The sequence below is a fragment of the Scleropages formosus genome, chromosome 22 (assembly GCF_900964775.1).
Source record: "Scleropages formosus chromosome 22, fSclFor1.1, whole genome shotgun sequence".
Classification (NCBI taxonomy): domain Eukaryota; kingdom Metazoa; phylum Chordata; class Actinopteri; order Osteoglossiformes; family Osteoglossidae; genus Scleropages; species Scleropages formosus.
In genome coordinates, this window is record NC_041827.1 from 22,045,063 (window position 1) to 22,061,345 (window position 16,283).

General features: G+C 43.0%; 1 protein-coding gene across 2 annotated transcripts in view; it reads right to left on the minus strand.

Moving 5' to 3' along the window:
- LOC108923360 (receptor-type tyrosine-protein phosphatase gamma-like) overlaps positions 1 to 16,283 on the minus strand; it is a 209,330-nt gene that overhangs the window by 40,027 nt on the left and 153,020 nt on the right. For both annotated transcript variants that reach the window (XM_029247989.1, XM_029247988.1), the window contains exons 7-8: positions 11,677 to 11,834; positions 5,140 to 5,332 (exon numbers count right to left, since the gene is read on the minus strand). In XM_029247989.1, the coding sequence (XP_029103822.1) occupies positions 5,140 to 5,332; positions 11,677 to 11,834 (351 nt within the window). The remainder of the gene's footprint in view (positions 1 to 5,139; positions 5,333 to 11,676; positions 11,835 to 16,283) is intronic.

The window sequence follows — 16,283 nt, forward strand, 5'->3', positions numbered from 1 at the left end:
AAAACAAGGAAATAAAATCATCGCCACAATTAACAGGAATTCTAATAAATCTAACAGCAGTATCAACTGGATTTTAAAAAAATCTACAACCTTAATTGTAAATAATAATAGTCTCTATTAAAATAAATAAATAAATAAATAAATACATAAAAACCCATGTCCTTAGTTGCACATAATCATATGGCCCCCTGCGAAACCCCCCTCATTAAAAGAGCTGGAGTGTAGATGTCCGAATCTTCGTCATGGGCGTAGACCCCCTACCAATCGGTGAGATGCCACGCCCACTCGCCCCCCCTGCCGACCAGCCAATCAGACAGATCCGCTTCGGTCGATTCCACGCCAGAGACGTCATGCCAAGAGAGCAGTTCCACCCCGCAGGCCTCATTTCTATGGGCCTATTTTTAGAACATACATTAACAATTACACCCTCTCGTCTCAATTATATTTCTTCCTACTTCATCGCTCTTCGCGGTAGCTTGGGATCTACACAGTATCTACCAATGAATTCTTCATGCCAAAATTAAACAAATTATCATTAAGTAGAAGGACAGAAAATCTCCTAAGCCTTTTATTTTTGATGCCTGAATTATTCCTGTGCATCGGAATTAATTCCAGCGCTGATTGCAGAGGAACATCTCCTACAGGACTTTATTACACATTTCCATACTGATTTCTTTAAAATTAGCTTTCATTATATGGGCAACGTTTGATAGCAGACACGTTCATAATTGTAATTGAGAAGTCGAGGCACTTGGGCAAGGTCGGACTTGGGCGACGGAGCACGGTGGAGCGTCTCCCAAAACAAGTCGCCATCTTTCCTTCTCCACTTTTTTTTGCTTTTCAAGGTTACAGGGAATAAACCGCACAGTGCAATTAAATCCCCGCTGGGCCGGATAACATTTTGTAAAAACACCCACATCATTTTCCGTGGGGGTACTAAGAGAAAGGCAGATACGCACTTGAATTAATGGAATAGTGCAAATTAGTGGAGTGCAGAACTCAGAAGGGGCAGGGCTCCCGGAGTTCGGGCATTATCGCCATACTGCACACCGTTTGCATCTCCGGTGGTGCCCGGGGTACCAGCTGCCTTGGACCTCGCGCATTCTGCGAGGTAACAGCGTCGTACGGTGTTGGGCCACGCAGGCAGGTTTGCACCAGCATGATGCTCGCCGCTGAGTGGATGATAAACCAGCATTCACAGCATGCGCTGAGCTGGGTTCGAGCTGCACCAAGGACCCCGCCGCTAAACCCTGGAGGAAAGTACTTAATTGAAACATCTTCACGGCACAGTGGCACAGTGTGTCTCCGTGGTGCCTCACAGCTCCTGAATTGCTGGTTTCGATATGGGTTCAAATTTGGCTCAATGTGCATGTTCTCCCCATGGTTGTTTGCGTTTCCTCCAGGTACTCTGGTTTCCTCCCACAGTCCAAAGACGTGTGTTACTTACTGTATGAATATGTGAACCACTAGAGCTAGTTTGATACGGTATATGTTGCACTGTAAGTCATCCTGGACGAAGGCATCAGCCAAATAGTAGCTGGTAATAAATTAAATACACAGTGGCAAGTGTGGAGGACTTTTCAGTTAAGTGAGCATATATACAGTGCCGTGAAAAAGTATTGGCCCCCTTCCTGATTATTTTTTTTTTTGCATATTTGTCACAGTTAAATGATCGAGATCATCAAACAAATTTTAATATTACACGAAGATAACCCGAGTAAATACAAAATGCAGTTTTTAAATGATGATTTCATTTATTAAGGGAAAAAAGCTGTCCAAACCTACTTGGCCCTATGTGGAAAAAGTAATTGCCCCCTAAACCTAATAACTGGTTGTGCCACCCTTGGCGGCAACAACTGCAATCAAGCGTTTGCGATAACTGGCAATGAGTCTTTCACAACGTTGTGGAGGAATTTTGGCCCACTCTTCTTTGGAGAATTGTTTTCATTCAGCCACATTGGAGGATTTTCGAGCATGAACGGCCTGTTTAAGGTCATGCCACAGCATCTAAATCGGATTTAAGTCCGGACTTTGACTAGGCCACTCCAAAACCTTAATTTAGTTTTTTTGAGCCTTTCAGAAGTGGACTTGCTGGCGTGTTTCGGATCATTGTCTTGCTGCATAACCCAAGTGCGCTTGAGCTTGAGGTCACGAACTGATGGCCGGACATTCTCCTTCAGGATTTTCTGGTAAAGCGCAGAATCCATGGTTCCATCAATTATTGCAAGTCGTCCAGGTCCTCAAGCTGCAAAGCAGCCCCAGACCATCACACTACCACCACCATGTTTGACTACTGGTATAATGTTCTTTTTATGAAATGCTGTGTTAGTTTTAGGCCAGATGTAACGGGATGCACGCCTTCCAAAAAGTTCAACTTTTGTCTCATCAGTCCACAGAATATTTGCCTAAAAGTCTTGGGGATAATCAAGATGTTTTTTGGCAAAAGTGAGATGAGCCTTTGTGTTCTTTTTGGTCAGCAGTGGCTTTCGCCTTGGAACTCTCTCCCATGGATGCCATTTTTGCCCAGTCTCTTTCTTATTGTTGAATCATGAACACTGACCTTAACTGAGGCAAGTGAGGCCTGCAGTTCTTTAGATGTTGTTCTGGGTTCTTTTATGAGCTCCTGGACGAGTCGTCGTTGCGCTCTTGGAGTAATTTTGGTAGGCCGGCCACTCCTGGAAAGGTTCACCACTGTTCCAAGTTTTCTCCATTTGTGAATAATGGCTCTCACCGTGGTTCGCTAGAGTCCCAAAGCCTTAGAAATGGCTTTGTAACCCTTTCCAGACTGATACATATCAATTACTTTGTTTCTCATCTGTTCTTGAATTTCTTTAGATCGTGGCATGATGTGTTGCTTTTTGAGATGTGCTTCACTTTGTCAGACAGGTTCTGTTTAAGTGATTTCTTGATTCAACAGGTCTGGCAGTAATCAGGCCTGGGTGTGGCAAGTGAAATTTAACTCAGCATTCCAAAAAATGTGGTTAATCACAGTTCATTCATAATTTAACAAAGGGGGGGGGGCAATTACTTTTTCACATGGGGCCAGGTAGGTTTGGACAGCTTTTTTCCCTTAATAAATGAAATCATCATTTAAAAACTGCATTTTGTATTTACTCGGGTTATCTTTGTGTAATATTAAAATTTGTTTGATGATCTCAATCATTTAACTGTGACAAATATGCAAAAAAAACAGGAAGGGAGCAAATACTTTTTCATGGCACCGTATGTATGTATGTGTTCCCATTCAATCTTTTTTAAAATATTTGCGTTCCAGCTCCAGATGCTATTATTCCATTGCTTAAAAAGCACTTCTAAAAAATGCAGTTTGAACAGCTGGATATTTCTACTGGACCTTTTAATAAAGTATAACACCAGGGTCCTACCTGCAATGTGAAGTTGCAAAATTAAGGTTGATTACTATCATCGTTATTATTATTATTACGACTATTTATATAGGACCGTTTACACAAATTTTGCAGCTCAAAGTGCTTTACAAAAACAAAATGAACAGAAATGAAAAAATGAAAACAATAAAAATAACATTTAAAATAACTAAGAATAGATGAATAAATAAATAACAAAATGCTTATTAAAATCAGAATGCAAAAAAAATATACGTTTTGAGCAGCTTTTGAAAGATACCCGCTGAGTTTGCCTCCCTAATATAGAGCGGGATTTTGCGCCACAATTTCAGTGCAGAGCAGCAGAAAGGTGCTTCTCCACTCATCTCGAGTAACTTTCGGATGAGCAGTAAGTTTGCACTCGGAGATCTGAAACCACGGCTCAGAATACACGCTGAAAGGCTTCCTCTAATGTACTCTGCTCTATTTAAGGCTTTGTAAACTAAGAAAAGAATCTTAAAATCAATTGTAAAACTTGCAAGTAACCAGTGTAACTGAGTGAGAACAGGTGTTTTATGGGATCTTTTATTTTTTGTCAAGGCTCCTGCTGCGGCATTCTGCCCAAACTGCAGTCTATCAATTAGCTTTTCTTGGGAGTCCAGAACAAAGAGCATTACAATAGTCCATCTTTCTAGCAACAATGCAAATTACAAGTCCGTGCCCTTTTCTTGGCTACCTGCGGATTTCCGGGCCCAGTTATTTCCATCCTTTTACGCTCACAGGCCCATCTGAGCGGGGCGATTCGCTAACATCAGCTCGTCCACACCTGTGCCTTTTGACACCAGTAAGAAGGTGCTGCTTGTGTGAGTGTGTGAGTGTCTGCAGAAGACAAATAACCTTCACATCTAGAGGGCTCACACAGATGTCACGGGAGACGGAACACCTTTGATGGTGAGGAATATAGAGTCTTTCAAATCCAGACTTTTTTGGCTTTCTTTTATTTTTAAAGGCACCCTTAAAAATTCTATACATGCAGTATAGTTATATTCATATAGTCTATACTATAACAAGAAATTATGTATGTAAATGCACAGGAATCCTTTGATTTACAGACTGTCTTTATCTGAAATTTCGGTATAACAGCTCTTGGCTTTTGATACCCAATTTTCGATTTCCGGAAGGAAAATCAGTATAACAAAATGTATCCAAAGTGCATCCAAAAAATTACAGAAATATTACAGTAAATTGCCTCGCTGAAATCATGTGGTGACAGTTTACATAGATGTTTTACAGTGTTTTAGTGATATTTGGGAAAATTGGTTAGGGTTTTCAGATGGGGTGGGACTCTTGTTGTTTTTCTCTTTTAAAATAATGGGAAATAGGCTTTCGATTACCAAAATTTCTTTGTACATTGAGGGGTTATGCTGGCATGGGACAAACAGTAGTATACTATATATACATACAGTATGTATGTGTGTATATATATATATATAATATATACACACATACATACTGTATGTATATACAGTATATATACAGTATAAAAACTGTCTTGTCTTCTGGGACTCCATCATCATTCAAGGAGGATGTCTCACTTCTGCAGTTTTTTTGGCTCTTTCCAGTATGGCTACTACTTGTTCTGGGATACCGTTCTTACGTAATGTTACGCTATCTAACGTTTGAAAGTGTAAGACATGCTCAGACTTAGCAGAATGGTTCCGGCGAAGGGCGGTGGGTCATTCTAGACTTGCTGACACTCCTGGAAGATGTGACAGTGAAGCGTGAAAGCTCGGTGTACCTTTGGAGGATTCCGTGCCGTAGGGGTTTCCCATGCTGTCTGTCAGGTCAGGGACCCAGGCGTCTTTGACGGCGGACTTGAAGACGTCTCGGCCGTCGAGGCTCTGCTGAGGACGGAAGTTGTTCCTCAGGTACTCCACCGACTTGACGTGGTCCTGCTGCTCCGTGGTGAAGATGGAGTAGAAGGATTCCAGCTGCAGGTTGAAGATGAGACAACAAGTCAACACAGCAACGGGGAGAAGAAAGGGGCCTCCTATTGGGGCCACAAGACAATATTACAGTCTATATTAATGGCAGATGTGTTGATATCCAAACAACAGGCCTTGTCTTCTCTCTGCTTGACCTCTCATGACCCCTTTCATCTCGCCTTCCATTCTCCTTGGTCTCTAACTTAATAAATTGCTCTGCTTGAGGACTGAAAGCGGATATGGGCAAAGCGAGCCCAATCCGATCAGCAGGACCGGGAGACGAAAACAAAGCCAGCTGTTCATACAGGGAGCAGTGAGGTGCATTTTTAGAACACAGTAATACAGAACACAGAACACAGTAGTACTCCGAGCACAAACTGGGGCTTCCAACACTATTCAGATTGCAAATTTTCCCCAGGTAATAAATTTGCACAGCGGTGTGAAAGCTTAGAGGTGAAAGGAAACGTGAAGACACATTGCAGCTGCGGTACTTTGAGATTGATCTCTTTCATGAAAATGAAAACCTGGTTAAAATTAGCGGGGCCAGCAGGTGGCGTAGCGGTTAACGCTGCTGCCTTATAATCAGGAGGCTCAGCCTTGAATCCCACCTCCTGCTCTAGTTCCCTTGATTATGGCACTTACACTGAATTGCTCTAGTAAAAGTTACCCAGCTGCATAAATGGGTAAATCAGTGTAAGTATCTTAACACTGTAAGTTGCTTTGGAGGAAAGCATCAGCTAACTGAACAAATGTAATTAGGAGGACATGAATCTCATCAACACTGCATATTTCATGTGGTGGGGAAAAGAGGCACTGTGTGACCAGTCTCCACTAAACACCCGTTCCTCCCATGTGGGTTTGAAGATGGGAGCTCACAGGAACGAGCGTAGTCTTCAGGGCCAGCTGCACGCAGCCTGTTTGCACACAGGTGAGTGTGTGTTTATTAAGGTTGGGCTGTGGAGGAGTTTGGAGGACCATCGGTTCCATATAAGTTCAGAAGCCTCTTGGGATGTGGGTAAACATGATCCATCAGCACCAAGTGAAGAAGAGAGAAGCAGGAACAATACTGAGTGTTCCTCAGACAGATTGTTTGAGGTAAAAGGCACACAGGGGTCACTTAGATTTATTTATTTAGCTGACACTAACACACTTCACACTCATCAAAGAAACATAGCATGTACTATAAAGCTACTTACTTAGCATGTTTATACATCTGGATAATTTTTACTGTACCAATTCAGGGTAAGTACCTTGCTCAAAGGTATTACATCTGGAGATGGGATTTAAGATCAGGTCCTCCAAAACCAGAGGTGACAGCAACAGCTCTAACCACTACGCCATCTGTTGGTTCTCTTCTAAACCAGGACCACATACGTTAATCCTGAGTAGAGTAAACGGCCCAAAGAGCTCACTGGGACAGACGTTACTCTACTTGGTCCTGGGATTTTTGTCTTTCTGGTAAATCTGAGAGTGGGACTGTGGTCTAATCCTCAAGGAGGATTAGATGAAGATCAGTGCTCCATTGACTCCCTGATCTCGGGTGACCACCGGTGGGATTAAGTAAGCTACTGCCCCCCCCCCCCCCCAACAAATGCAAACCTCCCCTCTCAACCCGAGGGCTGTCGGACCTTTCCAGCAACACGCCCCATTTGTTTATAACCATAGCAACAGGTAGCCGGGGGCAGCATCACCAGCGTAGGAGGCTGTCAGCGCATATCCTGTACATTACAAAGGGGGCTGTTTCGGGAAGGCTGTTACGATGGAACAGCTGAGCATCGATGCGCTCTAAAAGCGCCCCCTGCCCCCCCAAAGGTACACCCATCACTTCTGGGGACCCATTTCCCGGGCTGAACCAAACAGTGTATGGGCAGCGATGGAGAACACAGCTACTTCCTCCACCGAGGGCCCTTTCATCTTCCCCAGTGACGTACTTCCTAAAACACAATGAACGAGGGGTAAACACAGACTTCAAAAGCCCTGCTAAATATGCAAAACACTGACTAATGGCAAACGGCAAATATCTTCAAGGAGGGAAAGCAGCCGAGGGAAAAGAAAGCGGTGTGCAAGCACTATTTCTGTTGTGTGATATTTTTTCCCCTTCTTTAATCCAAGCGTGTCATCAGTGTCTTGATCGATATTTTGCCTTCAGCCGCACAGCCATCATGCAAGGCCTTGAACTCTGTGCTACATCATACGTGCAATGGCATTATTTTTCAAAATACTTGTTTAAAGGAACTCACTTCAAAGTTATTTGCCCCCTAATGAGAGCGAAAAGCTGCCATTCCTACTTATGAACTTCGCAATGTCAAAAAAGTTCAAAAAGATATATTATTTCAACTAGTATAGCAGTCGTAAAGCAGATGAAGATAAAGCATTGTGCTTCTCAAAATGTGAAGATTTAACATTTAATACATCTATAGCGGGGGTGCAGTGGTGCAGTGGGTTGGCCTAGGTCCTCCTCTCCGGTGGGTCTGGGGTTCGAGTTTTGCTTGGGGTGCCTGCGACAGGCTGGCGTCCCGTCCTGGGTGTGTTCCTTGGCCCTGTGTTGCCGGGTTAGGCTCCGGCTCCCCGCGACCCCGTATGGGACAAGCGGTTTCAGACGATGTGTGATGCGTGTGTACATCTATAGCAGCCCTGTTTCATCCCTGAACCCCTTTCATCCTGGGTGCCCTTGAGGTGCTGGGTCATGGAAGCAACCCTTTGGGGGACAGTCTGACACACTGTATATAGGCCATTCCTAGGCTATACACAGCACCTGCAGCGAGGGCCCCGTCATGCATGTTTTATGCCTTGCATTAGATATTCTTCTACAGTTATTCCAGTGCAGTGCCTGATTTACCAGGAAACTATAAGTGGACCTTGTTTTACATGTACATAACAAATAGGATTTAGAGATTTGGAATTTTCTGCGAAAAAACGCCGGGCTTATGAATAAGCAAGCACAAAGTGTATGTGTTTTTCTGGTTCCAGAACATGTCAGTGATCACGCACCATTCTCCAAACTACTGTTTTAACCCACAAAGCAGAATTCATCACGTTATTCAGCTGTTACAAAAGATATAATAATAATAATAATAATAAAGAACACACACACACACACACACATTTTCAGAACCGCTTGTCCCTTACGGGGTCACGGAGCCTACCCGGCAACACAGGGCGTAAGGCCGGAGGGGGAAGGGGACACACCCAGGACGGGACGCCAGTCCGCCGCAAGGCACCCCAAGCGGGACTTGAACCCCAGACCCACCGGAGAGCAGGACAGCGGTCCAACCCACTGCGCCACCGCACCCCTCATAATAAAGAACACCTTTATCAAAAACAACTTTCAATGCTAGGTTTTGGTTATAGGCTACTTGCAGTGACAACTATTTATACAGCTGGGTAATTTTTACTGTATCAGTTCAGGGTAAGCACCTCTCAAAAAGGTATCATAGCAGGAGATGGGATTCAAACTTATCTCCATCTAGTAAAAGGCAATGAGTCTAACCACTATGCCAACTTTTAATATACTTGTATTCTAAGATTGGTGGACTACAAAACCACCTAACACTTTATTTACTACAGTGTGAGGGTATTAATGCTTTTTTTTGTTTGTATGATTTAAAAAATTGAACTACTTACATTTTTATATGCTTTACTTCTAACAGTTAGCATTGAATATACTATTATTGTTGTGAGTTAGGTTTACCATAATCAAGGCTAAGATTGGTTGAGACTGTCCATGTGACAGGAAGTAGGATGAAGGAAGCAGGAAGTGTATACAGTAGTTACTGCTTGTGGTAGGCAGTGAATAGAATATCAGTTGTCAAAGTTAATGCATTACAGAGGAAAAATGCTATTGTTATGAATAACAAGCTGCGTGTGCAAAGAAATGGTATATGTTTTCATAAGGCCTTGTAGTGGTTTTTACTGTACAGGACCCCAGTACACGAGGGAAGGGTCTATTCCACTAAGCAAAGGCTTCAAGAACCACAAAACCTGGCATACCCTCCAGACACGAGTGCTGGCTACGCGAGGCTAGTAAATAACAACTATGACAGGCAACACAGGGGTAGGATCAGGTTTCGCGGCCACCGGGGGGCCGTCTCCAGTGTAAAACAACCGTTTTTGTTTGTTCTCACGTTTCCCGTAATTCTAGCTACTGTTCGCACGGTCGACCTTTTCCATAGTGTTCTGCCGGTCCGCCCCTCCACGGGGAAATCAGCTGGAGTTAATTTGAATTTGTCATCTAAGTAGGAAATAAACTAGCATGGCCGCTAAAGTGCACTGTCCCAGCCTACTTTGTTTCAGCCGCGATTCACCAGTCCTGCCCACGACATGGTGCCCAATTAAGGTGCACTAGCATTTCATGTTCCAAGGTGGGTTTAACCAATATAGAGACACGCAGAGAAATTTCTGGCAGCAAGCATACAAACACATTTTCAAAAAAGAAGGCAGTGTACGGCCAGAAAAACAATGCAGACAATTTAAGTGAACTGGTAGATTTATTCCGTTTGTTCACTGAATACAGTATGTTTATATTTTACCTGCTGCGGTTACATTTACCTCTTCAAATAATTTGAATACCTCTTCAAGTACTTTGAAAAATTTGTACTTATTCACTACTTAAGCACTTTGAAATGTTAGATATTTGTATGGCTAGGTGCCTTAATACGGCAATTCAGGTCATGGGTACAGGGATCCTACTGGGACCTGAACTAACACACATCCAGTTATAAGTCTGTGTCTTTCAGTGAACTGACGAGCTGTAGCATGGGAGTGTGTGTATGAGAATGTGCACTATGAGGGCAGGGGTGGCACGACAGGTGGCTTCACGAGTTAACTCTGAGTACTCTGGTTTCCTCACACAGTCCAGTGATGTGTTTCCGATGAACTGGTGACCTAATTTGCCCGTAGTGTGTACAAGTGAATGAATGTGTGGGTTACACAGCTTTGCCATAAGAACTAGAGGGAGTGAATACTTGTAAGGAATTTCATGTAGTGTGTATAACACGCTAAGTCACCTTGGATGAAGGTGTCAACTAAATAGTGGTTAATAACTTTGGAGAAAAGCACCTGCTGAACGAATAAATGTACAGTAAATGAGAGAGTGAGCACATGTGCCCACACAGATCCCTTGTAGAAGCACATAAAAGTACATAACATGACCGAAAAAACGGAACTGTCCCCACTGTATTGATGTACGCAAAACAGAGAAGCCTGAGCGCTAGACCAAGGGCTCGGATCAAACATCCCAATGATGATCATAAGCAGGGCAGCTGATAACGTTGTGCACTGAGTTGCTGCCTTTAGATCTCAAGGTTACAGGTTCAAGTCCTACCTTCTGCTGTAGCACCCATGACTAAGGAACTTCCTCTAAATTGCTGCAGTAAAAATTACCTTACTCTATAAATGGGTAAGTAACTGTAGTAAATATAAGAGCATCGGCCGCTCTGACAATCCTCTCTCGGCTGGTGAAGCCTCGACATTTCCTTCAGCGCCACCAAGCTGGCAGGCACCCCATGGCCATTTCCAGCCTCCAAGGTAAACTGAACACTGCATTTAAGTCTGGCATCCTTCCCACATGCGGTGTAAACTCATTTATGTGCGCTCTAACTGCCAAGTATGTCCTGCGCCTCACCTCTTTGTTAACCTCATATTGGCGGCTGTTGCTAACGATGAATATCCATTTCCTCTCCCGTTAAGTGCCATCGTGTTGGACACACAAGCCTATATCCCATCTCACATTCAGAGAAACGCTAACAAGCTCTGCTGAACTGGTGGTGTGTGTGCATGCATGTTTTCATCATCACTTCACCTTCGCTTCATCAAAATAAAGTACCTGATTGTTTCTTTTATTAACTGAAGTATTTTTTGCATACGTCACTGTTTGCTCTATATTATCCTAGTTGTTCTATTTACTTTCATATATAATGTATCTTGCAGACGTGTGTTCTATGTGATGCTTGGTAATTTGTTTTCCGTAACCTTGTGCATGAGAGCCTGTCTTCAGGACAGAGCGCTATATAAGAATATACTGTACTCTATTGAAAGTTTTCTTAACCATCTGGGGATGTTTTAGCTGGAAATGTAGCCCACAAGGACAGTAACTGTGAAAAATAGACTTTGTCAGGATGTCTCTGCTAGGTAACCGTATCAGTTTGGCTTTTTTTTTTTAAAAAAAAAAGTGCCAAAAGTTTAGCTTTACAAGCAACTAATGTACTTGAGCTTTATTGGGGTGGAGGTTTGAGTCATTTATTTCATTAGAGTGGGAGGCAGTTTAAAGTCACCATTGTGATCAGTAGATATGTGTGTGTGTGCGTTTGTGTGTATTACGGTCAGATGGGACCACACTGGGTGCGCCTCACCTGCTGATAGGACAGGAACACGGGGCGGCTGAAGACGATCCACTCAACCACCTTGCTGCAGGGCGGCGTGGTGAGGGAGCCCGTGTAGCGATAGTAGCTCCCCAGCGACGAGGGCAGCAGGTCCCTCAGGACAAAGGGTTCCAGAGATGTCTCCTTCTCTGCAGGAGAGGACAGACATCGTATTCACTACGAGACGTCCCTCTAAAAAAATACTCTCCCATGCATACATCAACTACATACCGCAGCATCATTATTTATTTGTTTACCTGACAACTGAGGTGAGAGAGCTGCCCACCTTTCTCTAGGACAAACCAACAGCTGCACACTGGCTCCTCACCTTTTTTACATAACTGGGATCGGAACCCTGTTCCCCACTTGATTTCTTCATAAATAAAAAGTCACTTTCAACACTGAAGCTTAACAATGCAAATGTCTTTCAACTTACAGTTGGAGTTCCATTAAAATCACAGATATAGCCTTAATAAATTGAAAAAAACACTTTTATAAAAGCTTTTATAATGAAACTTTTATATTTAAATATTAACTTTGAGCTACATTAAAATTGAAACAAAAATCTTTAAAATGGTCAGAATGACAGAAAAAAATGTTTCCAAAAACTTCTAATCATTGCCAGTTGTTTACTGATTCATCCCATAAATGTGTGACATTTGTCTTCTTGTTAATGATCACCAACACTCAAGATCACCGGACGTGAACTGTAAACACTGTGAAAGTGAGTTGAACTAAGGCTGTTCCATACTCCTCTTCTTCTCGGGTGTAATTTACTTCCATCTACTGGCTGGGCAGGTAAATAAGGGGTTGTGTTTGCATCACCACAGACAGAAATTTTAGAAAATAGTTAAGTGAAGAAGATACAATCGCTTGGGACAAGTGGTTTCAGACAGTGTGTGTGTAAGTAAACTGGAAACAGTTTGGAACCTCAAAAATGCGCAGGTCAAAAGTTTGAAATTGGAGAAGTCAGTGTGCTCTTTAGCCAAAAATTCAATCCTGTAATTAATATATATGTATATATTTACCATAATTTGACTGGAAGTACTAAATCTATCTTTGCGTAAACCAAGACAAGAGTGCAGGGTGAAGCATTTCTTCTCTTGGAGCAGCAATACATGGGACCTTTGTTTACCTTTGTTTACCTCGAGCTTCATAGCTCACCAAGTCCAGCCTCAGTATTAGTCTTGGTGAGAAGGTTGGTCATGGCCTTTAGCCTTGCCAGTGTGTCTCCTGCAATGGCAGGCTGTTCCACTTGTGTATATGACAAAGTGTTGGTGGTGTTCACGCCATGAGCCCCACCACGATGGCCTACATGTAGCCCGCAGCACTCGTGTATCACATATAAACAGCAGCCTGGCCTGGAAATAAATAAAAATCACCCTAAAAACGATACATTTTGAGCAGCTCAAAATTTCTTATTTCTGGAGCAGATAATCCCCGCAGACAGTAACATAAGAGCATTCCTCGCAGATCCGCGATAGATATTCCGGGGAACAAAACGTCAATATGAATCACTGATGATAATACAGATTTCTTCATTTCGCCAGCAATCAGGATAACGTCAGCGGCATTAAAAAACGCAGCAGAGGAGCCACAGAAATGAGTGACCCACATTTTCAATACATAACTAAGCTGCGAGTCTTATTCAGAAGGATAAAAAGAGTACATTAAAAAGGACTTTGAAGCGGCATCTGATTTAAAGTCAGCGGAATTACATACTGAATATGCTGACAGAAAATAAAAATACAGAAGTAATTGCTGTCATATGATCAGTTGGCCATTGTGCTGTACCTCGTAATTATGCAATTTATGCTTTTTAAATAGAGCTGCCAATCGGAGCCGTGCTGCTGGGGCTTATTAGAGGGCACAGTGGCTGGGAAGACCGAACGAGTCGCGTCATTCCACAGTCCGCAGAAAAGCCGAAATTCGCTAAAAGGTTTTCGCAAAGAAAACAAACAATGTGCACAACAGTTCATTAAGCCAATGGAAATACCGAACACGAATATATACCTGCTCCGCAGTGCAGAGGTTAAAGTTCATTCATAACTGCAGTTATTAGAAAGATATGATGGTCAGTAAACAGAACAACTGTGGGCTCGAGAAAAAAAACAAAAACAATTTTTGTAACAGTCTTAGTATTAATTAACATGAAACGCTTCTATAAATATTCACTTGTATAAACTGGCGAAGCATAAGATATTATGACCACGTGAGGTGTGTTAGGATCTGCTTTGGTTACGATAAAAATAACAATAGTACACACTGCATAGTATTTCAGCAAATACCTTTAAACAAACATTATTAATAGTGAAAGGAGAGGTCAAAATGTACATGAAATATTTTGACGGTATTTCAAAGCAGTTTATAAGAATAATGTCCTACGTACACTGTGTTTTTTCTTATTTCAATGTCACAAAAATATACCATAGATTTCTTGGTGGTAAATAAAATATCAGATTTAACACACACTGTTTCATGGCTAGTCAAAGTGTGTATAAAATCTCCCAGGGCAAACACACAGACCAAGCTGGTGTGTACACACATCAGTGTATCATGCTGCGTTTGGAACGTCTAATTAGGCGATTTCTTCTCAGCTTTCATGTATAATTAAATATTAAGGGCAAATATCTTAAGCACTGAATGGATGATTACTTACAGGGGAGAGAATCCCTTTTACTGTGGTGGCAACACAGGTCCCTGTGTGTTAAAACCTCCAGGGTACACTAATGTAGCACCATTCTCTTTAATCCTCTGAAGAGAAGCAACACAGAATCAAGAGCCATTTTTTCTTGGCTCTTGTCACTTTTTTTAAGGAGCGCATTTGTAGTTAATTTTGGCCCACGGAAATGAATCCCGGCGCCTTCCTCCTCACCATGCTCGACTGGGCCAGACACGAGCGCCGCAGAATGTCGGGATGGTGAGGAACGCAAGAAGAGCACAAGGCCGTCGGCCACACCCCTCACACGGGCGCCGATGTTGCGACCCCGATGCAGAGGGTTTGGAGCTCGCCCCACGTACCCAGGGACTCCCTGTGTCTCTATTCAGGACAACTGAGGCCATTATTATGACCCATCATTTCCATCATCATTAGACGCAGCAGCAGCAGCAGATGTTGGAGGATCTGCAGTACTGCTGGAAGAATTAATGAATTAATTAATCATTCATTTTACTAAGGGACCTGTCCACACTGATATACCTGCTCTTGAAATAATCTGAGCTGTAACTGTGCATGCTGAACTTATAATGATGACAAAACATACCTTCCTCCTATTGAAAGAGTTCGAGTTGGAGTGAAAAATCCAGTGTAAAATTACTGTTGCGCTTTAAAATTACTGCTATTATTTTGAACAGGACCAGTACGTGGCACAATGGTTAGAGCTGGGGTACAGGTATAGGCAACAGTGATGGTTAGTTGCTTTAGTGGTCAAAGCCATTGCTTTGCAATTAATGGATCCGGGTTTGCATCCCACTCCAGCTGCAGTACCCTTGATCAAGGCACTTATCCTGAATTGCTACAGTGGACATGGGAAAATCATTGTAAGCAGATTAGTGTACGAACCTAGCTCTGCATGTCACCTTGGAAAAAAGGTGTAAGTTAATTAATAACTTCAGAATTTTCTTTAAGAAAAGTCACACACACAGACGGGTATGTAGAAGATGCGTAAGTCGAAGCGCCTGGGCAGCGTGACTCAAACTGGACATCGCTGAGTGTTACTTTAACACATGTAAAGAGAGGGCAGCTTTGACAGACTGAGAATAATGCAGTCGAGAATAATGTTTTATTGTAGAGCGGAAAGGCTCTTGGCTCCTCTTTTCGTTCGTTTGTCTCCTTTTTCGGTGCCTTGAGAGTTCATGTCGAAGGAACAGGGCCTGGAAAACCCAGCTAGTTAGGAGCCATCATCCTCAAGACGACGCCGACTCATCAAAACGAGGGGAAGCGATCCTCGCAGCGTTCCCCCACACACTGTCGCCTGCAATCAAAGGGACCCCCCTGCAAGCTTCCTTTCTGCTGCGACCACTTCGGCCTTCATCGCGCTGTGCTTCTCACGCTTAGCCTCCGTCCCCCATGCTGAGAATCGGCTCTCCGTTTTCTTCACCCTACGTGGGTGGCGAGGGCGGCTGGGAGCACCGAAAAGGAGGGCGACCCGTCGCAAGGACGAGAACGAGCGCTCCGACTGTGAGCAAATTAACTTTTGGGAAGGAGAGGAACTCAACAGCTTCCTCTGCTTTGCCCCCATGGAGATGGGAAGGAAACTACCTTCGGAAGGAAACATAAAAACGTCACGCTCACCCTCTGTGGAAACTGGAGTTCATCTGCTAAAAATACAGCGGCGCAGTTACTTCCCCCTACCATTAACACGTCCACTGAGCTCAGTTCATTTTCCCCACATTTATATCATATATTTATCTGAGAGTCCTGGAGACAATTTTAAAAATAACAATTCTACCCCTACTGCTACTAATGATGACGGTATTTCTTATTCCTTTTACTTGCGTTATTATAATAATAATTTTTATTGTCAGTCTTATTATTAATCATTTGTCATCAGCTGATACATTTGCCCAGTTCAACTTACAGCTACACTAAGCTGCTT